Raw genomic sequence first — 25,933 nt, 5'->3', positions numbered from 1 at the left:
AGCCAACTGCAATGAATGGAACTTCTGTGAGTTGTGACTTGAAGAGTCTACTTTTAAAAAGTATATTTGATACATTTGGGATAATATGAATACTGACTGTAGTTTTATAGTTAAAGAAGTGTGATGTTGTGATTGCCTTTTTCTCTTTTAGAGATACATACTGAATGACTTGTTAGTGAAATGTGTGAGGCTTGATTCAAAATAAAATCTGGGGAAGAGAAAAAATGGGTGAGAGTATTAATAAAACAATGTTAGCCCTGAGTTACTATTATAATTATTCTATGTTGTATATGTTTGACATTTTCCATTCTAAAAAAATGTTTTAATCCTCCCCAAAGTGATATAGAACATTTGAGGATTTAGAAATCTGCTCCCTATTTATTAAGTGAAAGAAGCAGGTAACAAAATAGTATGATCCCATTGTATATCAACATAAATACACACACCCAAAGTTCTGAAAAGATAAATACCGAGGAAGGAACAGTTTCCCCCTAAGAACTATTCAACAGAACTTCCTACAATGATGGGCATGTTTTATAATCTGTCCTTTTCAAAACAGTAGTCACTAGGTACACGGCTGAGCTCTTAAAATGTAGCGGTGCCACAGATGAACTGAACTCTTAATTTTGTCTAATTAATTTCAATAGCCACATGTGGCTAGTAGAGACCATATTGGAGAGCACAGGCAGATGATGGAATTGTGGAGGATTATCTTTTTTACTTATTATTAAACATTTGTCTACAATGAAAAAGCATTGTTTTTGCAATAGGAAAAAGTAGGTTGCTTATTTTCATTTAAAAATTTTATTGACTATAGGTGCGGGTTCTCTTCTTCACAGAACTATTCTGAAAATGAAATGAAGTGGAATAAAGCAAGTCACATTGAAATGTTTTATGTGTCTGCTTTTAATTAACTTAAGGCAATAGCAGGCAATTCACTTCCAGGTCTATTCTTTCAACCCTCCCTTCCTTCTATGTCAATTCATATAAAAACATGCTTTTGTTTACTAAAAGGATGAGTACAAATGTGTTGCCTAGACTGGGAGCTTCAATGGATGTCAATCATAATGGAAAATAATTAGAATTAGGGCTCCCTACACACACACACACACACACACACACACACACACACACACACAAAGCCTTTGTCATTTTTAGCTGTGAATTGAGAGCATACAGCTCTGTGAGCAGGAAGAAAATATTTGAAAGATCAAAATGGGGACACCTAGGTGGCTCAGTCAGTTAAGCCTCTGACTCTTGATTTCAGCTCAAGTCAATGCTCTCAAGATTCCCCCTCTCCCTTTCCCACTGCCCTTCCCCTGCTCTCATGCACTGTGAAATAAATAAATAAGCAAACAAACAAAACGGATTTCCTGATTGAAGCAATCAGCAAATAGAATCAACTGGATCAATCTGACAAAGTTGGAAAGGAATAGAAGACTTTAAACATGTCAGTTGGTGGGGCACCTGGATGGCTCAGTCAGTTGGGCATCCGACTTTGGCTCAGGTCATGATCTCACAGTTCGTGGGTTTGAGCCCCGCATCAGGCTCTGTGCTGACAGCTCAGAGCCTGGAGCCTGCTTCAGATTCTGTGTTTCTTTCTCTCTCTCTCTCTCAAAAATAATAAACATTAAGAAGTGGCTTTAAAAAACAAATAAACGTGACAGTTGTTAACAGATATGTCTGCAGTTGTAGTTCATAATAAAGTTCAAGTCTGAACATAAAAGAACTATGCCAGAGGTGAGATTTTTATTGACTTATTATCATAATTCTTCAGCATACAAAGTATTTAATCAAGTATAATATTTACAATTCTTACATAATGTACATTTTAGAATAACTATAAAGATAATGTACTTTTTGTTCCATTTACAATGACAAACTACAGTAAAACTACATTCATGAATTAGATACAAATCCTCTACATACTAATAAAAAGTAAATGGAGTGTTGGTTATACATTCTTTAAAATATTCCTTTTCACAGGTAGCAAGAAATATTACATGTAATAAGTCTTTATGACTGGAATGATCCAGAAATATCACAAAGCACAAGTAAACACATATAGAAAGGTAGCTCATCATTTCCAAAAGTTAACCTTTAGGCCTTTGTGTAAAATAAATGTTGCCAGCAGTATTTATAATGTAGCAAGCTTTCCCTGTTTAAAATTAACACCCAAGGCAGGGGGTTGTTGGGGAAAAATAAGAAAATCTAGAACACAAGTCAGTGAAAAGACCAATGCAGAGAAAAGTTTATTTAATCAAACCTTGCTTCCTTCTCCTTATTTAAGTGGATAAACGTATGTAAATGGAAAAAGATGTCCACAGAATCGTATTTATAGATGTTAGGATTCAGCCAAACTGAATCCAAGCCCTAGGTTACCTTTCATTTGGAAACATCAAGACTTTGGTAAGTATATGGTGAATTAAAATGACCTTACCATGTTTTGCTTTTATTAATGTTTGTTATTACAAAAATGTAATATTTCCTATAATTTAATGGCTTCAAATCCTAATCTATTCCTTCAAGATAATTTTATATCCAGGTTCTTCAGAATATTTGCAGTCTTTGTTACCAAAACACAAGGAAAGCTGGCAGGCATTATCAGATTTTGCTGCTTTATAATGATTTCAATTTATTTCATGATACAAGTAAAGTGCCTCTGACTAGTAGTCAGACAGGGGTTCTGGTGTCAGCCGTGCCACCGATGAGAAAATCAATGGCTCCCCTCTGTAAAACAAGAGGAGCAGCCCAGGATCAAAGAAGAGAAACGACGGCATTCTTCAGAAGTCCTAGTGTAAGAATCGGGTGAGACAGAGTAGTATCGAAGTACACTGCGAGCAGAAGAGAAGACAAAGGGATGCTGTGATAGTTTTACCATGTTTCATCCACTCATTTTATTTGTGAGAAGCTCTGAATCCAAAAAGGAGAGTAACTACTAGTCAGTGCTCTTTGCACTGTATCATGCAGGTCTGAAGTCATTCTGGACATAATAATTCTATAAAAATATATCCTTTTTCCTGCTCCTGTCCATGGTCAAAAGTGCTATCAAACAGAAAAGTTAATATGGCAATATAAGAGTGGTATGGGAATATCTTATTATCCAAAATGGGTAGTAAATTTAGTCTTAAATACAATTTGGTTTATTGTCATGTCTATACTTTACATGTGTAGAATTATATTTTTAAAATACTGCTTAACACATCACAAACTGAAGTTGTCCAGCCTGCGAAGGTATAATTTTTTTTTTTTTTTCCAAAATGCACTCATGAAGAACCAAAGTACATATTCCAAATTAAATTATGTTTTGGAAAGTAAACATCAAAGTTCATTAAAATCAACAGTGAAGAGCAGTATAAATTAGGCAAACACTGTAATGTAGTGAATCCCTGGAAATTTCTGTATTTCTAAGGATTGTAACAAAGGTAATTTTTAAATACCTTAGAAATCTTAAACATATAGGTGTTACAAGGAAACACTGCAAATAACTACTCAATTACCTTTAATCTAGTTCTAGCGTGTGAGACTGCATTCTATGAGCTCTTCGCAGTTAGTACTGCTATTGTTATTTTGATGTTAATCTAGCTTTTAAGTTAGTGCGCTAATGATAATGAGCTAATAGAATACTGACTAGGAATCAGAAACTAATATAAGCAGATCAGTTAGGGAAAGAAAACAAAGGGCAAGCACATTGACTTATGAAGCCCAAAAGTATGAGTAACATTGTTTACACTATAATTTCTCATAATGCATTGAATAATTCACAGCATAATAAAACTCAGATTTGTTACATACTATATAAAAGCTATTAGTTGACACAGCTAAATTCACCTTGGTAAGAGCCAATCTACTTTGTGACTATGTAACACTAGTAATTGACTTTAAAGCCTTGCTATATTTACTGCATCATTTCTGCCAAATTTCATCCAAACTGAGTCTTGGCATGTTCAAGAAATCAAGCCACAGGAATGTATTTTCGTATTGCCAGGCTCAGTATACTGTTAAAAGATTTAGCTTTCTCTGAAGATACTCAGAACCACGATCATCTTTAAAGTGAGTACCCTTCAAATACATCTCTGATCATTAAATTTAGGTAGACACTAATTACTACCACATTAACAACTCATGATGCAAGCCACAGGAGTTAAGAGTGTCATAAGGAACTGCCGTCACAAGGAGAGATCCCGGAGGTGATCTGAAGCACCCAACGGCTGGATCCAAAAGCCAAACTGTCCAGGCTTCCCAGATAAAGGTTAGGAGCTTCAGAAGTGAAGCCCTACAATTAAACAGGAAGTCTATATTCTAATTCTACCAGGCTTAGGAATAATTTCACATATTATTACTTATTCAGGAATAGGCACTACAAAGGAAAGGTGAGGCCCTCTTTTTCCTTTGGTTTGTTTTAAACATATTTCCTTATCCTTGAACTTTTTGGACAATTTCAAAGTACACTCTAACAAAAAGGTTTACAAACCAGACTTCTGCAAAGCCAGACGACCTGTGACTATGAGGTGAAACAGGGAAGATTTCATAATGTTCCTGTTATTGTTGCAATTAAAATACAGGCTGTGGAAGTTAGTATTTTCTTAGAAATATTTCATAAATATATTTTATCTTTATCTAATACACTGTGATTATTACTAAATAAGCATTATATGCACACAATTTGGAAACAAATATGGAAACTTTTCTGTGACATGAATTTACTTCAGTGTAATTCCTATTTAAACAAATCCTCATTTGACATTCAATCAACTTATAAAACTCTAGTTATTGGGGGGAAGAATGTTAGAAAACTTATTATCTGCCAAATTAAATGTAATCTTTCTACTTGTTTGATAACCCAAATTTTTAAAATTCTTATTTAGAATTTGGGTATCAATAATATTACTTACATGTAACTTGTAAAAGATTAAATTTAATTGTTGACAATTATTAGAAACCATAAGGCAAATTACTTATTTTATACTCCTGACAAGATATGTCAATCAAAGATGGAATCAGACGAATTTATAGCATTTACATGATAAATTAGTAGATCTGTAAGGTTTCAGAATTCAAGGGTCTCTGTTTCATGTAAGCCAACCACTATATCTATATATAGATGGTATTAATTTAAAATCATATACACTGTGTATAAAAGTACACAGGATAGATGTTGAAAAAAATTAAAAACAATTTATCATTATATAGTTCAGTATAACCTAAGAAAAACATGAGTTTTTTCTTTTTCAGAGATTTTTCTTTCACTCAGTGCAACAGCAAAAATCTATCTTGAAACGGACAAATTTCAAATATAAAAATGTTCTACATTATTTTATAAATCAACTTTTCCTTTAAAAATTACAATTTGATGAAAGCATAATTTTGCAACATTCAAGTAACCTTTGAAACATAGTTTTATTACATCAATAAATTTGTCAAGGTTTTAGGAAATCAACCGAACAATGAAGGACTACAATTTCTTTAAGTAAGAATTCTTTTGGTGATTTAAAAAAAAAAAAAAATGTTAAGGGTTCTTTTCCTTCAAAAAATGGAGTAACTCTAAAGGACTTGAGTTCTGTCTACTTTGTACAGCCATTACATGTATGTTAAAGTATACAACAATAACCAGACGTCTAAGGAGTATCACTACATTAATGAGCAAACGGGGGAAACATATTCTCTAGTTCCGATAATGAAATTACGTATTGTGAGTATGACAGCTAGGCTACCAAAACCACACATGAACCACCAAAAATCATCAAGGAGGCTAAAGACAAGACATATTCTTCAGGCAGGCAGGACAGTTGGCTCCCACTCGATGCAGACATGCTTGACTGAATGATCCTGGGCACGATGCATGGAAAACAAAAACCAATGCTACCAACCATTGGAAAAAACAGAAATTTTGTCTAACCTTAGCATCTTGTAACCTAGAGATGGCCTAAGTCTAGATTTAGCTTTATCTATAAAAAATAGCCCTTTAAACAGGCTTTTTTTTTTTTTTTAAATAAAAGCGGTCCTTAAGTTCTTCTCCCAACTACTAGAACTCTATGTTTTCATTTATAAAAATATCAATGAATGGGTACCTTTTTTCCAAACCACTCAATACCTACTAAAATTAAGTAGATTTAAGGCAGTAAAAATTTGTGAGTTTTCAGACGTACACATTAGTACATTAGGGGATCATTCAATTTAATCTTTTCCCCTTCTTTAAAAAAACTCAGAATTTCTGTGAATCTTGTTGGAAACGATTTAGTTTCTCTGGATTATTGGATGCCATTTGGGAAAAATCACGAAAAATATCCTGGTAGGTTTCATCACCTGCATGAAAGTAAAATAAAGACACTTTTAAAATTTATACAGTGAAAGTGTTAATAAACAACATTCATTTTATGGCTAGTAACTATATTATAATTAACCATACTCAAATTTTACTCAGATGAGCATATTGGGGAGAAAAAAAGACCCACTAAATATAAATGCTAGAAAAGCACATAGTGAAAGAAAAGAAACAGCTATACCTGAGAAAAGCACCTCAGAGGCAGCCACAGAGGAAAGCTCAGAGTTAGAAAAGAGCAAAGATGCAAGTGTTTTAGAGCAATATAAAGAAATACATTTATTTACATAGAAATAAAAGTCATTCTAAATGAGGTATAGTAAACAAGGCATTCTTTAAATAAATATTTCCCTTGATCAAGGCCAAAAGAAAAGACCAATAACAAATACTAATGCTTCTGATGGATGCAAGTTATTAATAAGACAAAACTGATAACCAGGTGAGCAAAAAAAAAAAAAAAAATCCTATTTTAATAATTATCTTTGAGCTAAAAGGCATTTTAATTTAAATAGCATGTGAAAAAGAAATTCTTTACTCAAACTTAACTAAAAGTAATACACCTAATCCACTGCTTACAGAGCTTATAGAATAATAAAGCCTAGAAAAGGACTGTAAGATCAGTTTCCTATTTCGTCAGAAGTGTTTTGCTTACTGTAGGTCATATGAGCAAGAATGCTATGACAAAGGGGAATAAACACCAAAGATGTCGGTTAAATTAGCATAAGGCATGTATGTACGTACATACAAATAGGCTCGTAGAGAAGTAGATTGTAGATACTGATACTATAGCCAACTGAATACTATTTTTCTTGCCATGACAAACTAGTTATATGCACACATAAAGATTAATTCCTCAGACCAAGGATTTGTATAAAGTAAAATCTCATTTTCAAGATCAATCTTTCATCATATATACTTCTGACAGACGTTAGGTTTACACAGAAACTTAGCATAGCTCTGTTTTCAAGATTTAAACCGTCAAAAGTGTTTTAAATGATTATTGTTGCAGCATGGTTTTATAATTATTTTCCATAAGATATCTTGCATCCATCTTATTACAAACTCATTGCTACAATTGTTAATAGTGCAGTTGATTTTATCAGCTTTTAAAAAGCAAGATTTTTGAGGCAATAGGTGTCATACCAAAAGCTAGAGAATCAGAAAAAAGGTGGGGGAGGGGGATAAAGATCTAGTATAAAGGTCTAACAGCATAATTCAAGATTTTCAATAAAAAAAGTTAATACTTTTAACCTTTAGTCACTTTTAACATTTAGTCTATGTAAAAAGCAAGTTATTAAAATCTCTATATAGTTTTCATTTAGTCCTGGAAATTTTCTCATGACCTGAATCAATCTACTTTAAAAAGAAAAAATACAGTAAGAAGAAAATCTTGATAGTTGGTTAAGAGTAGCATCTAACTCATATCATGTTATTGAAACAATAAAAATGAAATTTGATATACTGGAACAACGGTTAAGACAATCCAATTACACCCATGATTTTCTAAAAGGTAAACTCCCATGTTAAAAGACAAACTACAAACCTATTCCCATTTTTAGCCATTCTAAAAGATATAAAATAAACTGAGAAGAGACCAACATTAAATATTAACAAACTATACAAAATATTTAAAAATTCGTATTCTTAGATGTTGAATTAAAATATTGAAAATATTTATTGTAAACATTATAAAGATTTTTAAAATACTATTTAAACTTGAGAGTCTGGAATTTTACTTTCCAAGGAAGTGTAAAGTGCAGGTTATAATACAAAAATAACACACTGATTTTACCATTCAACACCAGAAGTAACTTAAAAGGCACACATTATACATTCAAGAAGAAATAGGAAGAAGGATCTAGCAGACGCTAATGCCAAATACTTTACAGATAGCACCAGATGAGCATTCGTAAGTATTACAACAGTACAATGGCAATATATGGCTTCTACTATTAGCAATGCATATTTTGTATAACAAACTGTAGGGTTTTTCTTTTTTGTGGTTTTCCAGCTTTTGTTCTTAAATCATCTAGTACCTATTACACGAGTACATTTTAGTAGAACCATTGTACCATGCAAAACAAATTATAAGATCTTTTATTCACTGAATTAAATGCTTCCTTGAAGGAAAGTGTTGGTGCTACACTAATCATTGGTTTCACGAATACATTTTAGAGCTAATACAAGACAAAAGGAAGTCTCACCTTCCACACACACAAAACTTTCTGTTAACATTCAGTTTCTAACAAAACATTAATTAATGGACTATCAATAAAATACCTTTCTTAGGCCTCAAAATATATTATCAAAAAACAAACATTACAATAACAATAGTGACTAAGATATTTAATATAGTTAACATAAATTGAGCTTCAATGTGATTCCTTGAAATTTAAATATAATTCTAATCATTTAGAATTTTTCCCAAGGCAATATAACTTGTCTACACTAGCATACATAAACAATAACCCATAATTCGCTGCCCTGGAAAGCTCACGTAAGCACATTTAACAGTTTATTACAAACGATAAGCAACTAATCACCCAATATTTGTAATGCTAAGTTATATCCTTTAAATTACTTAATCATATTCTATTTCTCTTCATAAGGTTAACTTTTCCATGTGCCCAGACAGTTCAGAATTTTTAAAATGTGGACTTCTGTATGTCCACTGATAGTTCAAAATAGTTTTTGATTTTTGGTATTCAGAATATCCATTGTAACAGCAATGATGATGATCCAAGACTTGTTGATTTTGCTCTCGAAATGCACTCCCCTCAAAGAGACAGCAGCATGTGAGACCCCACCTCTAGGTGATCAAGTATATGATCCCGCCCTTCCTGGGCTGATTACAGCTCCCTTTATACAAATAATTAGATCAGGGACCAACCTTTGCTAGCGACATACTTGCATAACCAGTAGCGGCTCACTAAAGTGGTGATTTTCAACTGGCTGAGAAACTCTGCCAACAATCAAGGGGAGTCATGGAACCAGAGACTGTGGGACCCACCAAAGTGGTTTCCAATGACTGAGGGCGGGGCGTGATATTTCACTCACTCACCCAGTCCTCTTAAGAGTTGTAGGAACTGATAAAGAGGGATAGATCTTCCCTTCAGGAAACGTGTGCTCTTATATCGCCTTGCAAAAAATAGAAAGTTTCAGGTCCTTAGGGTTGTATATAGAAGGTTCAGAAGTGTGGTTTCTTAGAAATAAATCCACGATTCCCAAAGATTATATCTGAGTCTTTTAAATAATAGGGCTCTTCATTATCAAAAGATCGAAAATACCTGCATTTTAAAATTACCCAAATTTCTGAGGTATTGCTAGGCAACAACAACAAAAGGATCTAGATAAGACAATCAACCAAAATCAATGAGAGAAAAATAACAGTGACAAGTGGAGGGGAAAGAAAGACCCTACTGCCTGAGCTAACATATCTGTTCTCCAAAGACTTGTGAAGGAAAAGAAAAGTAGCCAGGGAGCAATTGCTGTGCCATTTCACCGCGTCACCTGTGTAAGTATAAAGTTGCTCTGCTTTGCATGTGAGACCTTCTAAATGGGTTGAAAATCTATCATCAAGATCATCCCCAAATAGATCAAAATCCCATTTTATTCTTCTGATACACCATTTCCAGAATTCTGATCTATTTTTAATCTCTAAAATTTGAGAGTGGTGGAAAAGCCTGGTTTGTTGTTTTTTTTTTTTTTTTTGAGGCTTTTTTAATGTTTATTTATTTTTGAGAGAGAGAGCACATGAGAATTGGGGGGCAGAGAGAGGGGGGACAGAGGATCCAAAGCGGGCTCTGCGCTGACAGCAGCGAGCCCGACATGGGGCTTGAACCCACAAACTGTGAGATGGTGACCTGAGCAGAAGTCAGACACTTAACCGACTGAGCCACCCAGGCACCCCAAAATGAGGCTTTTAAAACATTTTTCGGTCAAATAAATTGGAAAAATTCATTTTTCTACTGGGGAATGGAAGATGCATACCCATAAACTTATACATAAAACGGCAGTGAAAGAGACATTCGAATGCTCCTAAATGGTGGCAGAAGAAGCCCAAGCAATCTGGGTGGAACTAGAAGTCACAAGAACATAGAGGCCCTGTCCTTTCAAGTTTCCCAACTCCGAAGGAAAGTTGACCACTGACCTTATGACTAATCAGTTGGGTGTAACTTCATCAGCAAACTGCTCAAGGAAAGAACAGCTGACCAAACATTTAAGTTTCAAATGTCAGGAAAAAGAATTGTTTAACTTAAAATCTTGAAGTTCACTCTTACCTCACAAATATCAGGTTGTATCCTTTGAATAATTTTTATTTTTAAAGTGCTTAAACACAAAGGCCTTAAAAATGGCCTAGTAATACCCTCACTTAAGTATATCTGTTACAAAATTATAACTTATTTAAAATCTAACATTCAAGTTTAAAACAAATGGGTGAAATTCAGAATTAATGCTGAGACTTCACCCTTAATCAGCACTCTTACATCTTGGTGTATCATGAGTCAGTAGTATTGTCTGATCCATAGGATTAAAGTGGGACACCCTAGATTAGAAGTATCTAGCTGAAGTGTCTCTGTTCTCAAAGTTCTTACTTGTTCCCTATTAAACTAGACCAACAAGAAGTAGTAAATACAGTCCTCCGAGAAAAGAATGGCCCCATATTAATTATATACTAATCCAGTTATGTAAAGGTTAATGGCTGAAGCTAGCATAAAATACAGAAATCTCAAAACATATTTAAACAGGAAGAATAGATGATATTACCAAGCCACTTTTAAAATAATACATTAATATTCATTTTTAAAAGTTAAATATACTTATTAAAAACTAACATTACAATTATTTTAGTCATGAATTCCTGAAATCCTTTACTAATACTTATATGAATTTAAAACAGATAAATTAGGAATTCATATATTCAAATTCATGAAACTGGAGATCCAATGATTACTCTTTTCTTCGTGAAGAATGTCTAATTAGGATGTGTTCCTCAAAGAAAGGAATCTGATTAGCAACATTTCTTCCTTTTCTTGACATCCTGACTCAAAGGTGAAAATTACACAAAATGAGACTTGGGCTGATCCTGAGTTGAGATTTCTCTAACAAGTTTACTTTACCATCAGGTTCATGAAATACTGTTCTAAATACTTACATTTACCCAACAGATAATGTACAATTGCTTGGGGCAAAGCTACAAGGTAAAGTGAGACCTTTTCTCTATACCTTTTAAACTAACTCCATTCCCATTCCGGGCTTCTTAAACTACTAGTAGATTTTATTTTTAACTCTAAAACTTATCTTTAGATCAGAGTACAAAACTCTTAATTCAATAAACTTTTTTCTAGGCATTTTCCATACTGACTTTTTATATGCCAAACACATGGTGATTTGTATTTTTCCCTGAACGCAATTCATAGAAATTCCCTGAATAACAAAAAGAAAACAATTCTGTTATATTCACTTGACAGCTAAAGAGAATTCCAAAATGAAAATGACCATTGTGCTGCTGTGAGGGTATAAATATAGGTCACCATTCCATCCACGTCACTGGAATGTATATGGAAGACATCTGTACAGCAGGTAAAGAAGTCAGCAGCCAAAGTTGAACACAGCAAGTAAATGTGTACTGTAATAGGAATAGTTACGGACCTCTAAAGGCTCGGGAGTTAGCCGCTCCCGAGAATTCAGTAAGTACAATACATAACAACTCACAATTTACAAGTAAGTTATAAAAACTCCAGAATATTAAGCCACTCTGCTAAAGAACTATGAATCTTCCAATTGTAAACTAATAAATTCCTGAATGCATTTCTTATACTGCATTTCAGTATGGTTATTAGTAGAATATTGACCTGGCTGTCCATAAAGTCCTTCTGATTCCCGCATCTCTTCATTCATTCTTGCTAAACGTAACCTAAAATCAAAGGAAAGGATTTTTAGATGAAGTATGTAATGAAACCACAAACCAATGAAATGTATAAGCAGATAAAACGCACACTCTTTTTTCTCTTCCTAGTGTTTACCACTATAATAGATGGGGTTTTAGTTTTAGTTTCCCTTTATACAATTCTCATGAGAGAGTATAATAAAAGATTTCTTTTTTTAACTATTTTATTTTTAAGTAATCTCTACACCAAAACTGGGGCTCAGATGTACAACCCCAGGATCAAGAATCGCATGCTTGCCCACCAACTGAGCCAGCTGGGTTGGCCAGCTGGGTGCCCTGACAATAAAAGATTTCTAACAAATACACTTCATCACTGTTTAAGCAGGACCTTTGGAGCACCTCCAGGAGCTTACTTCCTGACTTCAGAGACTCCCCGGCTTCTCCAGCAACTGTTCAAAGTATTGCCTCTACAGTATGGAATGTCCTACTGTACGGTTTAAGTTTATTCGGCTTCACCCTGAGGTGAGGTAGTTCCAAAAATGTAAATGGCATGTGTTATGTCTAAATAGTGGAAACGTATTTTGATGTATTAAATGACCATAGGTTGCTAAGATTTTACCAAGGTTACCATTCGGTTAGACACTCTTTCGTGGGGTATTCATCCTGGCAGCAGGAAGATATACAGCACTGGATTAAGAAGGCAAGAATTTCCTTCCATTTTTGTACTAACTTTAAACAATTTTGAAACAGGCAAATGTCGCCTTCAGTGCCCCTTCCTACTTTTCACTGTTTGTCTGTCCTTCGGGCCACCCACCTTCAGGCAGTGGGTGCACTGCCCACCGAGACTTATATCACCCTCTTCTAACGTGCACTTCTGGCAACTGCAGCATCTGACATGAGCTTTCCCTCTCTCCAAAATACCACCACTCCCTTCCATCTCTTTTCATAACCACTGTGTGAATTAATAGCACCTTAGGTCTCTCTTTGGTATTTGGACTTTGCAGAGAGGACCATTACTTTAAAAAATTATTAAATGAAACTGAAGTCTTCACACAAAGTAAAATGAGAAAATTTAGACAATTTGGGAACAGATATTTCTGAGGTAAAGGGGCCATTATTGTAAGAACTGCCTGGGAAGCTGCATCCAGGGTTCCTTTCTCTATGCTATTCCTATCTTTTCTTTAATAACTTCTCTTTCTCCAATTGAGAATCTATAATAATTTAATAGTTCTAAATTTTCCTCCGATAGTCTCCACAATTACAATAACCTCTCCAGTGGGGAAAGGACACTGAGTGCAGAGAAAGCATGTTTTACTGTTTTGCCTTGTGTTTTAATTTGGCAGGGATCAGGGAGGAGTGATATATGACAAGTCAAGAATTCTCAGTGGCAGCTCAGGAGTTCAAGGCAGTTGGGAAAGTTTCCCTTTGTAGGTGACTGAGACTCAGTAGTGTGAATGAAACTATCAATACTCATATAATAGGGGATCAGTAATTCTGGGTTTCAGGCAACACAGAACAGAACGAGTAAGTGACTTCATACAACATATTTCCTACATCACAATAAAGTGTAAGTGGCAATCACTTTTTTAGATTCCAGTGTAAACAAACAACTTTGATCTAAGATGAAAATCAAATTAAGATCTCAAAAGTCTTTCTTTAACAGATCATATTCAATTGTATTCAAACATTAAAAAACAGGTATTTTTATCTTAAGATAGAGCATTCATGTAAATAACTCCTTAAAAAAAATAAGCACAAACAGATCCCTAAGCATCACTGCCCAAAGGCAATGCAACTGCAAAAGTTGCTAACATCAGTGCAGCTGTCCTCCCTACTTATAATCCTCTAACTCTTAAGGTAGAATAAATGCAGATTTTTGAACAGAATTATTGCCTGTTACTGTACCAATCCACCCCCTGCCCTAGTACTGTAGTGAAAATTAAAGAATCCATTTTAGAGAAGACATGGGTTTTCTGTTCCTACTGGTCATGCAGGATTTAAAAAGTGGCTAAGGACATGGGTTTTAGAGCCAAAATTCTTAGTTTCAAATCCCAGCTCCATGAGCTACCGGTTTCTCAAATGATCTGCGGCATGGCATCGTTATAAAATAAGGCTAATAATATGTTCCTCATAGGGTTGCTGTGAGAGCCAAATAAGTTCCTATATGTAATACATTAAATTAAACAATTTAAGTTTATAGTTAAACACATTAAACAATCAAGTTTATAGTTCATACCTATGCATGAAACTGTTTGAACCTAAGTACTACACTGAAACTAAGTACTACAACTGTCTGAAAAACAATCAAGTAAAAAGAAGATACTTACAAGGTCACTATATCAGCATTGGCTGCTTCCACAGCTATAGTCAAAGGGTCTTTCCCTTCTTCATCAGTGGCATGTTGATTGGCACCTCGTTTTAGGAATAAACATACCTGCCTGTTTAAGGAAACAGTATTTTTAATATATGGCCAATAAGAAAAAAATATTAGTATTCACCATAAAAAAATTAAAAGCACCATCTCACTTAAAGAAATAGCATTTCATTAGGAAATTCTTGACTCATTCTATAACTATTTATTGAACAATAAAAATTTACCATGATCACCATTTTACAAATCTCAAGGTGTTTTCCCCTTTTAACTTGGTGGTACGTAGGATGGTGAGATGTATAAATTATGGTCTCTATCCTCAAATAATATCAGAAAAAGATGTACATATATTTCCATGAACTTAAACAAAACAGCATCACTTAAGGTCATTATTTGGGAAAGAAGGAAGCCAAGGCAACGTTAACATTATACCAACAATAATTCAACAGCAAAGAGAGTAATCCTCCACAAATATTGATAACTTGAAGAAATTGACAAAAATGAAAAAATATGACAGAATGAGTAAATGGAGTCTATGAAGTAAAATGGGAAGAATGATTGTTTAAGAAGAAAATACACAGATGAATCAAATACAATCACTTTTAAGTATCCAAAAGTTTGTATGATGAAGTCATTGAACTCAGTATCTCTTTGCTGACAGAAGGAAAGCAAACTATGATAAGAATAGAAAATGCTTTAAAAAATACAAGATGCTTCAAATAAACATAAAAAAAAAAAAATACCCAGCTTCTTGCTTATTGGGGTAATAAGAATTGGATATCCTGAGATACTTTATTTAAAAACAATCATCTATGACACAAATTTTTCATTTAAGGTCAACATTTTGACTTCATTTGTACCTTCTATTAGAAAGTCCATTTTCAAAAAAAAACAACAACAACAACAACAACAAAAGTAATCTTCAAGGCTTTATTGTTCTGTGAGTCTAAATACTGCTTCAGAAGCCTCCATGTCAATAGCACAAGCTAAAAGTTAAAGTCTGACTTTAGGTACCCTGTGAGAAAACTAAAATGTCCAAAGTTATAAAATTCTCCCCAAATGCACATGCTATGTATATAAATATGTGAACATGCATAAATACATACATAGACTTAGTTGTCTGAAAAAAATCACCATAATTTCAGTAACAGTTTTAAATACTAAAACTGATCTACATAAATGGCAAGTAAAGCTCAAAACAAGCTTTGCAATGTTCTTTTCTGAAAAGTAACAGTAGCTTTTTTCTGCAGATTTTTAAAATTTGAAATTCCATCATGACAATATAAGTCACAGGAAGGTATCATTTTACAAACTCTACTTAATGACCTTAGCCTAAGAAAAAGCAAAATGATATTTCAAAATAATTTTTCAAATAAAATCTAGTTAAATATGCAAGCTCCACAGCTTACCCTGTGTGCCCCAAGACAGTGGCATGGTGCAGTGGGCCCCGCCCTTGCACATCTCTTTGGTTCACATTAGCACCATTCTGTAGAAGAAACTCGCATGTCACCAAAGAACCCTTAGAAGAAAAAAAGAATATAACAATGTACAAAAAGCAAACAATAATATATTTCTATTAAAAACAGGTCTTTACTCTAATAGCCTTTCTGTTTTATTTTCTCCCAAAAGAGAAAATACTCCCCAGTGAAAGCAGAGAAATGATAAATTATTTTCTTCCAAAGAATGACTTCTTTTTTAACATTTATTTATTATTGAGAGACAGAGAGACACAGAGCGTGAGCAGTGGAGGGGTAGAGAGAGGGGGAGACACAGAATCTGAAGTAGGCTCCAGGCTCCGAGCTGTCAGCACAGAGCCCGACATGGGGCTCGAACTCACAAACTGTGAGATCATGACCTGAGTGGAAGTTGGTCGGTTAACCACCCAGGCGCCCCGCCAAGAATGACTTCTAACAGGGATTCAATGTGCAGTGTGATCTAGCAAAAGACACTACTTTCATTACCAAAGTTCTCTTCCACTGAGAAAAAAATCTGACCTTACGTAATCACAGTGATACTCAGAAATCACTACTAACATTTTCTTCTACTTTCCAACCCATCTCTTAAAGCAAAAAATAATGCTAAAGCTATGTTCAGAATGAATTATGATTTTTTTACAATGTATGAATTCATACCCCTAATACAGCCTGAATAAGTGGTGTTGCTTTATTTTCCTCTGAATTAGCCCAGTTCACATCTGCACCATGAGCCAAAGCCTCAGCCATTTTAGGAAGATTTTTTTCATATGAAGCCCTATAAAGCTGGAGTCCCGGATTAAGATGTTTAGAGTCGAGAAACACAGAAGAATCTTGCCTTTCTCCTTCTGTAAAGCAAACAAATACATCAGTAAAAATGAGCAGGAAGGGAGAGAATGGGAAGTTATTGTTTCACAGGTACAGGGTTTCAGTTTTGTGAGATGAAGACAGTTCTGTGGCTGCATTGTGGTAATGGCAGCACAAGGGTCAAGAAACTCAATGCCACGCAGCTGTCCGTTTAAAAATGCTCAAGATGGTAAATTTCATGTTATGTATGTCTTACCACATACATAACAAAATGTTTTTAAATTTTTTATTTTTAATTTTATTTTTTTTAATTTACATCCAAATTAGTTAGCATATAGTGCAACAATGACTTCAGGACTAGATTTCTTAATGCCCCTTACCCATTTAGCCCATCCCTCCTCCCACAACCCCTCCAGTAACCCTCTGGTTGTTCTCCATATTTAAGAGTCTCTTATGTTTTGTCCCCCTCCCTGTTTTTATATTATTTTTATTTCCCTTCCCTTATGTTCATCTGTTTTGTCTCTTAAAGTCCTCATATGAGTGGAGTCATATGATATTTGTCTTTCTCTATTTACCACATTTTTTTAAATAAGCCCTTACTACAATGTACCACAATGTAAAAGATGTAACCACTAATTTAACAAAATGAGCTAATGGGAGGTTTTCACAAAAATATATTATTCCCTGATGACTCCCCAAACAGTCAAACTTCTCTTATAAAGACATCCATTGGTATACTAGGCCTTTGTGGTCCTGCCGATATGCAATGGGAGGTTAATTACACTGTACTAGATTAAAATTAGGTATATTCCCATATGCCTGGATTTAAAGAGGATGGTAAAAATCCATGAAGAATTTTACTACTAGACCAAACCTCACTTTATGCCGAGGATGGTCCAATATCATAAGTTACAGTACAAGCAATTCAAGTAATTCAGAAAATGCTCACTACCCTGAATATTCTGTAAGACCAAAATCATGGGAATCATGAAGGAGAAAATAGAGGAAGAAAGCACAGATCCAAAGAAAAATATAATGGGGAGGGAGTTGTTAATCTCTTTCTCCTGATAAGATAGCCACAATAGATAAATAAATATAAATATATAAATATAAATATAAAATAAATAAAACATACAGTTCATGTGGACTAAAAAGTATACTTAGCAACTGAGTAGGCACTTTTAGCCCGTATCATGAGGCTTAGAAGAATGTACAGCTAGGAGAGAACTTCCAAATCCTCTTTCTCATTTAACAATACCTTCTAAAAGGCTAACCACTTCCTTTAGAAACTATTTAATCAAAATTAAGCACTAACCACATGCATTTTTCAGCAGACAATACTAATTAACACTGAATTTCACCAAAACTCACCAGTCTCATATAAACTATTGGCAGACACTGTCGAGGGTAAAGATTCTCTTCCATCATCAGAAATCTGCTGGATTCCACTATCATTACTTTTAACTGTTTTAAAGAAAAATCAGCTAGTGATTAAAGTTCACACCATTAGAAAACAATCTACTCCAAACAACAAGGTTTTAAAATGAGTTCTGATACATCAACATGAACTCAGCCACCATCAGAATACATTTAACACAATTGCAATCCTTTTGAACACTTAGCTTATCAAAATATGAATCAATCACAAAGCCTGAAAATAAACTTATCTTCAGAGTCGCAACACATCTCATTACCCCATAATATGTCAGGGGTGGTGAAGAGCTTAATTTATTATGACTGTAAGTAATGTGTAATTCTGAGACAATGGGTAACATCTAGAGAAATGGCCACACCGCACAATGACCACTGGCACAGACTTGGAATGCTCCACAAGAGTAGTACTTACTACTACGTAGTTTTGAAGAAGTATCAAAGTAGGAGAAGAGTGAATCTAGCTCATCAGGACAGAACAGAGACTCCCGCCTGGCCTCGTCGCTATTTACAGCAACCACTGAGGACATGCAAGTTAGCAAAGCACAAAGCAGGCCATAAGAAGGGAAAAGGGCAGGAAAAAAACGTTACTGGGAAAAATTTAGGAGGAAAAAAATAGGAAGGATATTAGGTAGTTAATCAGATATTTAGAGCTTGTTGCCATGATAGATTTATAATTCCCATCTCCCCTTGCACTCTAAGCAGTTTTATTCCCTAGAATATACACATTACCTAGAAACGTGAGTTACCAAGATGCTATTTAAATTTAACCATTTTAAAGACATAGAAATCCAATTTTTCCTTACAATATGCAGAAGGAAACAGGTCTTTTAGCATTTAAATAATCTACAGTGGCTACTAATTCAGAGATCAAGAAAGCGACTTCAGTTTAACAAGTAAGCTGTAATACCTGAACTTGGGGGAGGTACTCTGACTTGGTCACCTGGTCCAAGTTTAGAAATGCTCAGCCTCTTTTCTTCGCAACTTTTGGAGACAATCCTTTTTTCCTGCTCAGGAGGTGATGATGATATAGAATATTTATCCACAAATTTCCTCTCCACATATTTTGCTTTGATATATGTCTCTTTCTCCTGTCTGGTATACATAAAAATGTCATGATGTTCTGCTTAATCTCTTAGTATGGCTGAAAAGAAGCCATTATATATTGAATATCTCAAAAAAAGTCACTAAATGTATTACAAGTTAAAACTAAATTTGTGACATTATGCAACATATTTCCCTTCCAAATATTTAATAACCTACGATCTCATGTTCAAATGAAATACAAACAATAGACTAAATGAAAAATCACAAGCATTAACATGGCACTCTCTATTCTCTTAATTTCTGTGCTCATTCATTTCTATACATGTTCCCTTGTGCTTTTTACAAAATGAAAACCATTACCAAGAAAACTATAAAAATTTATGGAAATTAATTTCATTTTACTGCAATAGATAATGTCACATACTGAACTATCACTATTGATGGCCATAATTTTTCCTAAGACAACTACTTTAAAACAACAGCATTCCTAACTAAGGAGGAAGAAAATATGTCACATTTTAAACGTTATGATACAATCATAAAATACCAAGTCTGTTTTATACCTTTTCTTACTTATATCCTTTTGAAATGGTTAAATCTTTGGCTGAAATAGAAGGATATTTCAAGGTCTGAATAACTCAGCCATGCTTTACCAAATAATCTCATTTAAATGATATTAGTGCAGACAACAATAACTTTAAAATAGTATTGATTATACATACAGATTTAGTCAAACATAAAATCCCAACATAGGATTATGGCAAATAAAATTTTAGTGCTAAAAATAAAGAACCATAAAAACTAAAAGCAACATCAACAATAAAGATTAATTATGTACCTTGAAGGCACTCTTAGCCACTTCATTCAAAGAGCCTCCATATATAGAATTGGAAGTATAATTCAAACATAGCAACTAAGTACTCTCCCCTACCAGAAGCTACCCTTTCACCTTTAATTCTTTAATATCATAATGCCATTTATTAAGTATGCGTTTCACAGATATTTACTGTACTAAGTTAAACAATGTAAAATTATTCACTGTTGGTAATAGAAACTTGATCTTTAGAGACATTAATGAACAGATTATCTCTTTTTAAACCCCTGCCAATAACAGAATTGGTCTATTTTAACTGCTAAGAGCTTTTATATTCTATGTAGAGACTGAATTTTTGAGATTGTCATCTGGAGACTATAGTTTATTATATAATCAATAACAAATAATTATCTAACACATACCCAAGAAAGCGATAGCCATCTTTTTAAAAAATTTTTTTTTAATTCTTTATTTTATGTTGAGAGAAACAGGCAGACAAACAGACAGCAGGGGAGGGGCAGAAAGAGAGAATCCCAAGCAGGCTCCATGCTGTCAGTGCAGAGCCCAACATGGGGCTTAAACTCACAAAGCATGAGATCAGGACCTGAGCCGAAACCAAGAGTCAGACACTTACCCAACTGAGCCACCCAGGTGCCCCAAGATTGCCGTATTTTAACAGAAGCAGTAATGCTCTCTTCTAAACAGTCTGTCTCAATATTACGTATCAGTTATAGTGAAATAAAAATCATAGCTATATTCCTGCTTACGAAAAATAAAAGGGTAACACATGGAGACAATTGAAATTAGTACCTTTGTCCTGGTTGTGGTTTCTTTATTCCCATTTTTTCCACTTTAGCTTCATAAACTCGGTTTATAACATCATTTCCCAATTCACACATAAGCTGTTTGGCAGGAAAATAGGAAAATAAGGTACAAATTCCTAAAAATACTGTAACAGTCCTTAAAGCAAATACAGCTAACTCATTCCTTTTGCTGTTCTGCAAATGCTGATCCCACAAAGTTTGAAGTTAAAACAAAATGAGACAAGGAACTAAGAGCAATATCATCATGTTGCTATTACCAGAATACCTCCCCCAGAAGACTGCCACTAATACAGGAAAAGGTCTCTCCTCACTCATCGTCCCTCAACTATGGCTAGCACAATGCTGCAGATTATTCACAATGCTTGGTAAATTAAATGAAAAAAGAAGATTGAGGCCAAACAGGTTAAGTTTTAAACACCTCAAAATGGAAGTACACTATTTTCTCTTTATATTTTATATATAAGAATTGCAAAATGGGGCACCAAGGTGGCTCAGTCGGTTAAGCATCTGCCACTGGATCTCGGCTCAGGTCATGATCTCAGGATTCGTGAGATCAAGCCCCACCTCATCTGGCTCTGTGCTGATAGCACAGAGCCTGCTTGGGATTCTCTCTCTCCTCCCACCCCCCCACCTCAAAATAAATAAATGGACTTAAAAAAAAAAAAAGAATTGCAAAATATTTTGTTTAAAATTTTCAATTATTTTTTAAAAATTTTTAATGTTTTTTTTTTTAATTTATTTTTGAGACACAGAGAGACAGAGCACGAGTGGGGGAGGAACAGAGAGAGAGGGAGACACAGAATCCGAAGCAGGCTCCAGGCTCTGAGCTGTCAGCACAGAGCCCGACGCGGGGCTCAAACTCACGCACTATGAGATCATGACCTGAGCCAAAGTCGGACACCCAACTGCCTAAGCCACTCAGGTGCCTCTCAATTATTTTTTTAATGTACCTGACAGCTAGCTATGTTTCAGCCAAATTTTAAAAACTGAACTTATTAATAAGTTCGCATCTACAAAACTGATGCAGAAATTAGATTTCTACCTCTCATTCCCCCACTTTCTTCTCCTTTGAATTCATAACAATTAATACAATCTATCTAATTAGGGCTCTACCTTAGCAACTAATTTATCACTTTCATCCAGATGTTTACACAATAATTCCACAGAGCAGATTTTTTTTGTACTTTACATAATTGAGAGGATCACCAGTTTATCTATGGATTAAAATAAAAATACAAGTACATTGAGAACACAATTTTTGGGGCGCCTGGGTGGCTCAGTCGGTTAAGTGTCCAACTTCAGCTAAGGTCACGATTTCGTGGTTTGTGAGTTCCAGACCCGAATTGGGCTCTGTGCTGACAGCTCAGAGCCTGGAGCCTGCTTCGGATTCTGTGTCTCCCTCTCTCTCTGCCCCTCCCCCGCTCCCACTGTATCTGTCTGTCTCTCTCAAAAATAAAACAAACATTAAAAAAAAGAACACAATTTTCAGACAGAAATAAATGCAGAATATACCATAATCTCTAAATGAATATATATTTTTCTACAATATGGTAAACCAAATGATGGGAATTAAAAGGAATATATCATTAACCAATATATGAGTTTTATAAATCTTACCAGAAACCCAGTTGTGATTTAAATTACTTATGGCATTTCCATAGATATGAGTCTTTACACAAGGATAAAGGATGTCTTAGTTGGACCACTTATCTTGAGAAATGTAAATCTGTAAAAGGTCCTATGCTAAAATGGCTCAATGATAACAACATGCTATACCAATCCATTAGGGAGTGCACTAATACATCTTATACTTTTAACAAAAATTTATATAATTATAAAGGACTAAAATTAAGGCACATAATTGAAGATCATTCTTTGAGAAAACATAAAAATGTAGGAATGTGTTTTCCTTAAAAGATGAAGTGATCTGCAGTTAAGAGCGTTACATAAACTTAGCGATTTAAAAAAAAAACCCAAAAGAAAACACCAGATTTGCCAAAATAGCCTCAGATGCGTTCCAATACAATTTATTGTTAGCATGGAGAAACTCACACATTTTATTTATTTATTTGTTTTTAAAACAAATATTTACTTATTTTGAGAGTGTGCACACACACGTCTGCCAGCCAGGAAGGGTCAGAGACAGGGAGAGAAAATCTCAAACAGGTTCCGCTCAGTTAGCACAGAGCCCAAAGTGGGGCTCAAGAACCCACAAACTATGAGATCATGACCCAAGCCAAAATCAAGGGTCAGACACTTAACCGATTGAAGCACCCAGGCACCCCTATTTATTTCTTTTATGAGTAGGCTCCATACCCAGTGGAGCCCAACACAGAATTGAACTCATGACCTGAGCTGAGATCAAGAGAGGGATGCTTAACCAACTAAGCCACCTAAGCCACCCCTAGAAACTCATACATTTCGTAAATCAAGATTCTAAAATCATGTCATTTTATGTGAAAATCTGAAATATTTTTAAGCAAGTATTTTATTTTACCTTCAAAAGTTCAGGCTCCCAGGTATCTAAAGTTAAAGATCGTACTTTTGAAAAATGAACTCCAAGACTCCTAAGTAGGGGGGAAAAAAAGACTATATTAATATACAAAACCATCAAGTCTCTATTTGCATAATATGCAAATTACTTTTCTCTTTTAATGGGATATAGTCGCTAATACAGCCCTCAACATGTATGTAAATAAGGAGAGTTCTTAAATGGTAAATGGTAAAACAAAATCCTCTAAAGCACTCCGTAAACCAGAATTTTATCCACTCTACAAAAGGTACAAATATACAAATGGCAGTCAAATTAAGGCAAATGGAAAAGGCCCCCTAACCAATGGGACACAATAATTTACTATGTGTTTATCCAAAAGAAGTCTCTCACCCTGTGTAGGCCTACCCACCGGTGAATCCCAGAACACTCGATACACAGGGTGATGCCCAGGTTGATGCTGGCCCACCGTGGGTCCGCCAGACCACAGTCACAACAGCTGGCATTGCCAGGGATACTCTGGACTCGCTGCAGTGCACTTTCTCCTTTCAACGATTTATCTTTTGACTCATTTCCAGAATCCAGGCTTCCTGTGGATGGAGATGATTTCTTATCCAGCTTCTAAAAGAATTAAGAATTATTTGTTTAAAAAAAAAAGATTAATACTATGCTGCACATTACATGCTCCAAACAAAACCTTCCAATCAATAAATTGAGGGCTTATTATGAGCCTAAGCCAGGCACTATTCTAGGCATTACAGATTTAATGATAAAAAGATACAGCTAGCTCCATCAATTGGCATTTAGTCTTGTCAGAAGAAACATAAACATTGGAAATAATATATATTTATATAAATAAATATTTACACTTATTTTATATATAATATACATATATATATATTATATATAAAATAAGTGACAAATGAACATGTGTATAAGATATGAGGGCAAAGAGAAAGGGAAACACTTATTTAACATGCAGGACCAGAGACGGATGGAATAAACACAAAACTATTAATACTCAAGAATAAAATTAATATTATTTTGTACCAGAATTTTCCAAGGTATTCAATGAACTGCAAGCAAGTTGTTTCAATTACTGCAGTGAATAACTGGAAATCGTATGTCGTTTTACTAAAGAACAAATCAATTAAATAATTATTTTTTTAATGTTTATTTTTGAGAGAGAGAGAGTGAGTGAGGGAGGGGCAGAAAGAGAGGGAGACAGATGATCTGAAGCAGGCTCTGTGCGGATAGCAGACAGCCCAATGCTGGGTTCACACTCATGAACCACAAGATCATGACTTGAGCTGAAGTCAGACGCTTAACTGACTGAGCCACCCAGGTGCTCCCAAATCAATTACATAATTATAATTATATTCCCAGCAAGGGAAGTGAGAGCCTGAGGAGGGAGAAGAAGGCACTGGTGTGAGGGTCCAGAGCCTGAGTAGGGGCAGGTGGCAGCAAAGAAAGGATGTTGGTTACATACAGGGGGACTGATCATATAAGTAAACATGTTAAAAATAAAAGTGAGCCATATTTTTCTCACTGCAGAATAAGGGTTATTTATATGGAAAGGGAGAGAATTAGAACAAAGCCTGTTGTGTGTGATTAGAACTGGAGAAAACAAGAGGCATACTAATGGTTTTCACTATAAACAGATATACAAAGAAATACAGATGTAAACGTGTATATGTGTATATACATACATATATTCTTTTATCTTGGTTTCTAAAAGCCATTCACCACCAAAAGGAACTAGGACTCTGGAGAATTAGCACTGGTGCAGAGAAAGTGCAAGATGAACCTGGAACGTCTCATCATGCTAGAAAGTAAGGAGGAACTCAGACTGAACTAAGACATGATAAGAACATATCAAAAGGATATAGAAGCCAGCGTTCCACTGGCCCAGTTTGGGCCAATTCAAACAATAAAACAAATAATGATAGTAATGGATTATAACACGTTGAAAAAACTATACTGACATAATTAAATTTAAAAAATTAAAGCTTAAAAAAAAAGCTTAAAAAAATAATTAAAAAATAAATAAATAATTAAAGTTTAATGAGGAAAAAATATTCACATAGTCTCAAAGAACCTCCCCTTACAAATACTTCTTACCTACCAAGAGAATGTTACAGTACAGAAGCCTAGCAGACATCACCTTAATCAAGTGATCAAAGTTAACATCACCAATAATGGGACAAAGTTATGTGTCACCTGAGAACGCAGTGAGAAGAACACAGCATCATTTATATAATACACCTGCCAAAGATGCATAACCTTGCGAGCAAAGCATCGGAGAAACTCACATTAAAGGACATTCTACAAAATAACTAGCTTGTTATCTTCAAAACTATCAAGGTCAAGAAGGTCAAAGTAAGATTGAGGGACTATTCCTGAAGGAAGGAAACTAAAGAGCTGTGACAACTAATATTACCTGTGCTTCTGGACTGGATCTTTC

General features: G+C 34.7%; 1 protein-coding gene across 4 annotated transcripts in view; it reads right to left on the bottom strand.

Annotated features, from left to right (window-relative positions):
* Positions 1 to 1,702: 1,702 nt before the first annotated feature.
* The window catches only part of ACAP2 (ArfGAP with coiled-coil, ankyrin repeat and PH domains 2), a 155,515-nt gene continuing 131,284 nt past the window's right edge, over positions 1,703 to 25,933 (bottom strand). For all 4 annotated transcript variants that reach the window (XM_042955585.1, XM_042955587.1, XM_042955584.1 and 1 more), the window contains 10 exons: positions 23,882 to 24,090; positions 23,476 to 23,545; positions 20,965 to 21,056; positions 19,204 to 19,388; positions 18,234 to 18,326; positions 16,716 to 16,903; positions 15,993 to 16,102; positions 14,540 to 14,650; positions 12,178 to 12,239; positions 1,703 to 6,306 (listed from right to left, as the gene is read on the bottom strand). In XM_042955585.1, the coding sequence (XP_042811519.1) occupies positions 6,206 to 6,306; positions 12,178 to 12,239; positions 14,540 to 14,650; positions 15,993 to 16,102; positions 16,716 to 16,903; positions 18,234 to 18,326; positions 19,204 to 19,388; positions 20,965 to 21,056; positions 23,476 to 23,545; positions 23,882 to 24,090 (1,221 nt within the window). In that variant the 3' untranslated portion in view covers positions 1,703 to 6,205. The remainder of the gene's footprint in view (positions 6,307 to 12,177; positions 12,240 to 14,539; positions 14,651 to 15,992; positions 16,103 to 16,715; positions 16,904 to 18,233; positions 18,327 to 19,203; positions 19,389 to 20,964; positions 21,057 to 23,475; positions 23,546 to 23,881; positions 24,091 to 25,933) is intronic.

Source organism: Panthera leo, chromosome C2, assembly GCF_018350215.1.
Source record: "Panthera leo isolate Ple1 chromosome C2, P.leo_Ple1_pat1.1, whole genome shotgun sequence".
NCBI classification, from domain to species: domain Eukaryota; kingdom Metazoa; phylum Chordata; class Mammalia; order Carnivora; family Felidae; genus Panthera; species Panthera leo.
This window is presented reverse-complemented; position numbering and strand designations above follow the sequence as displayed.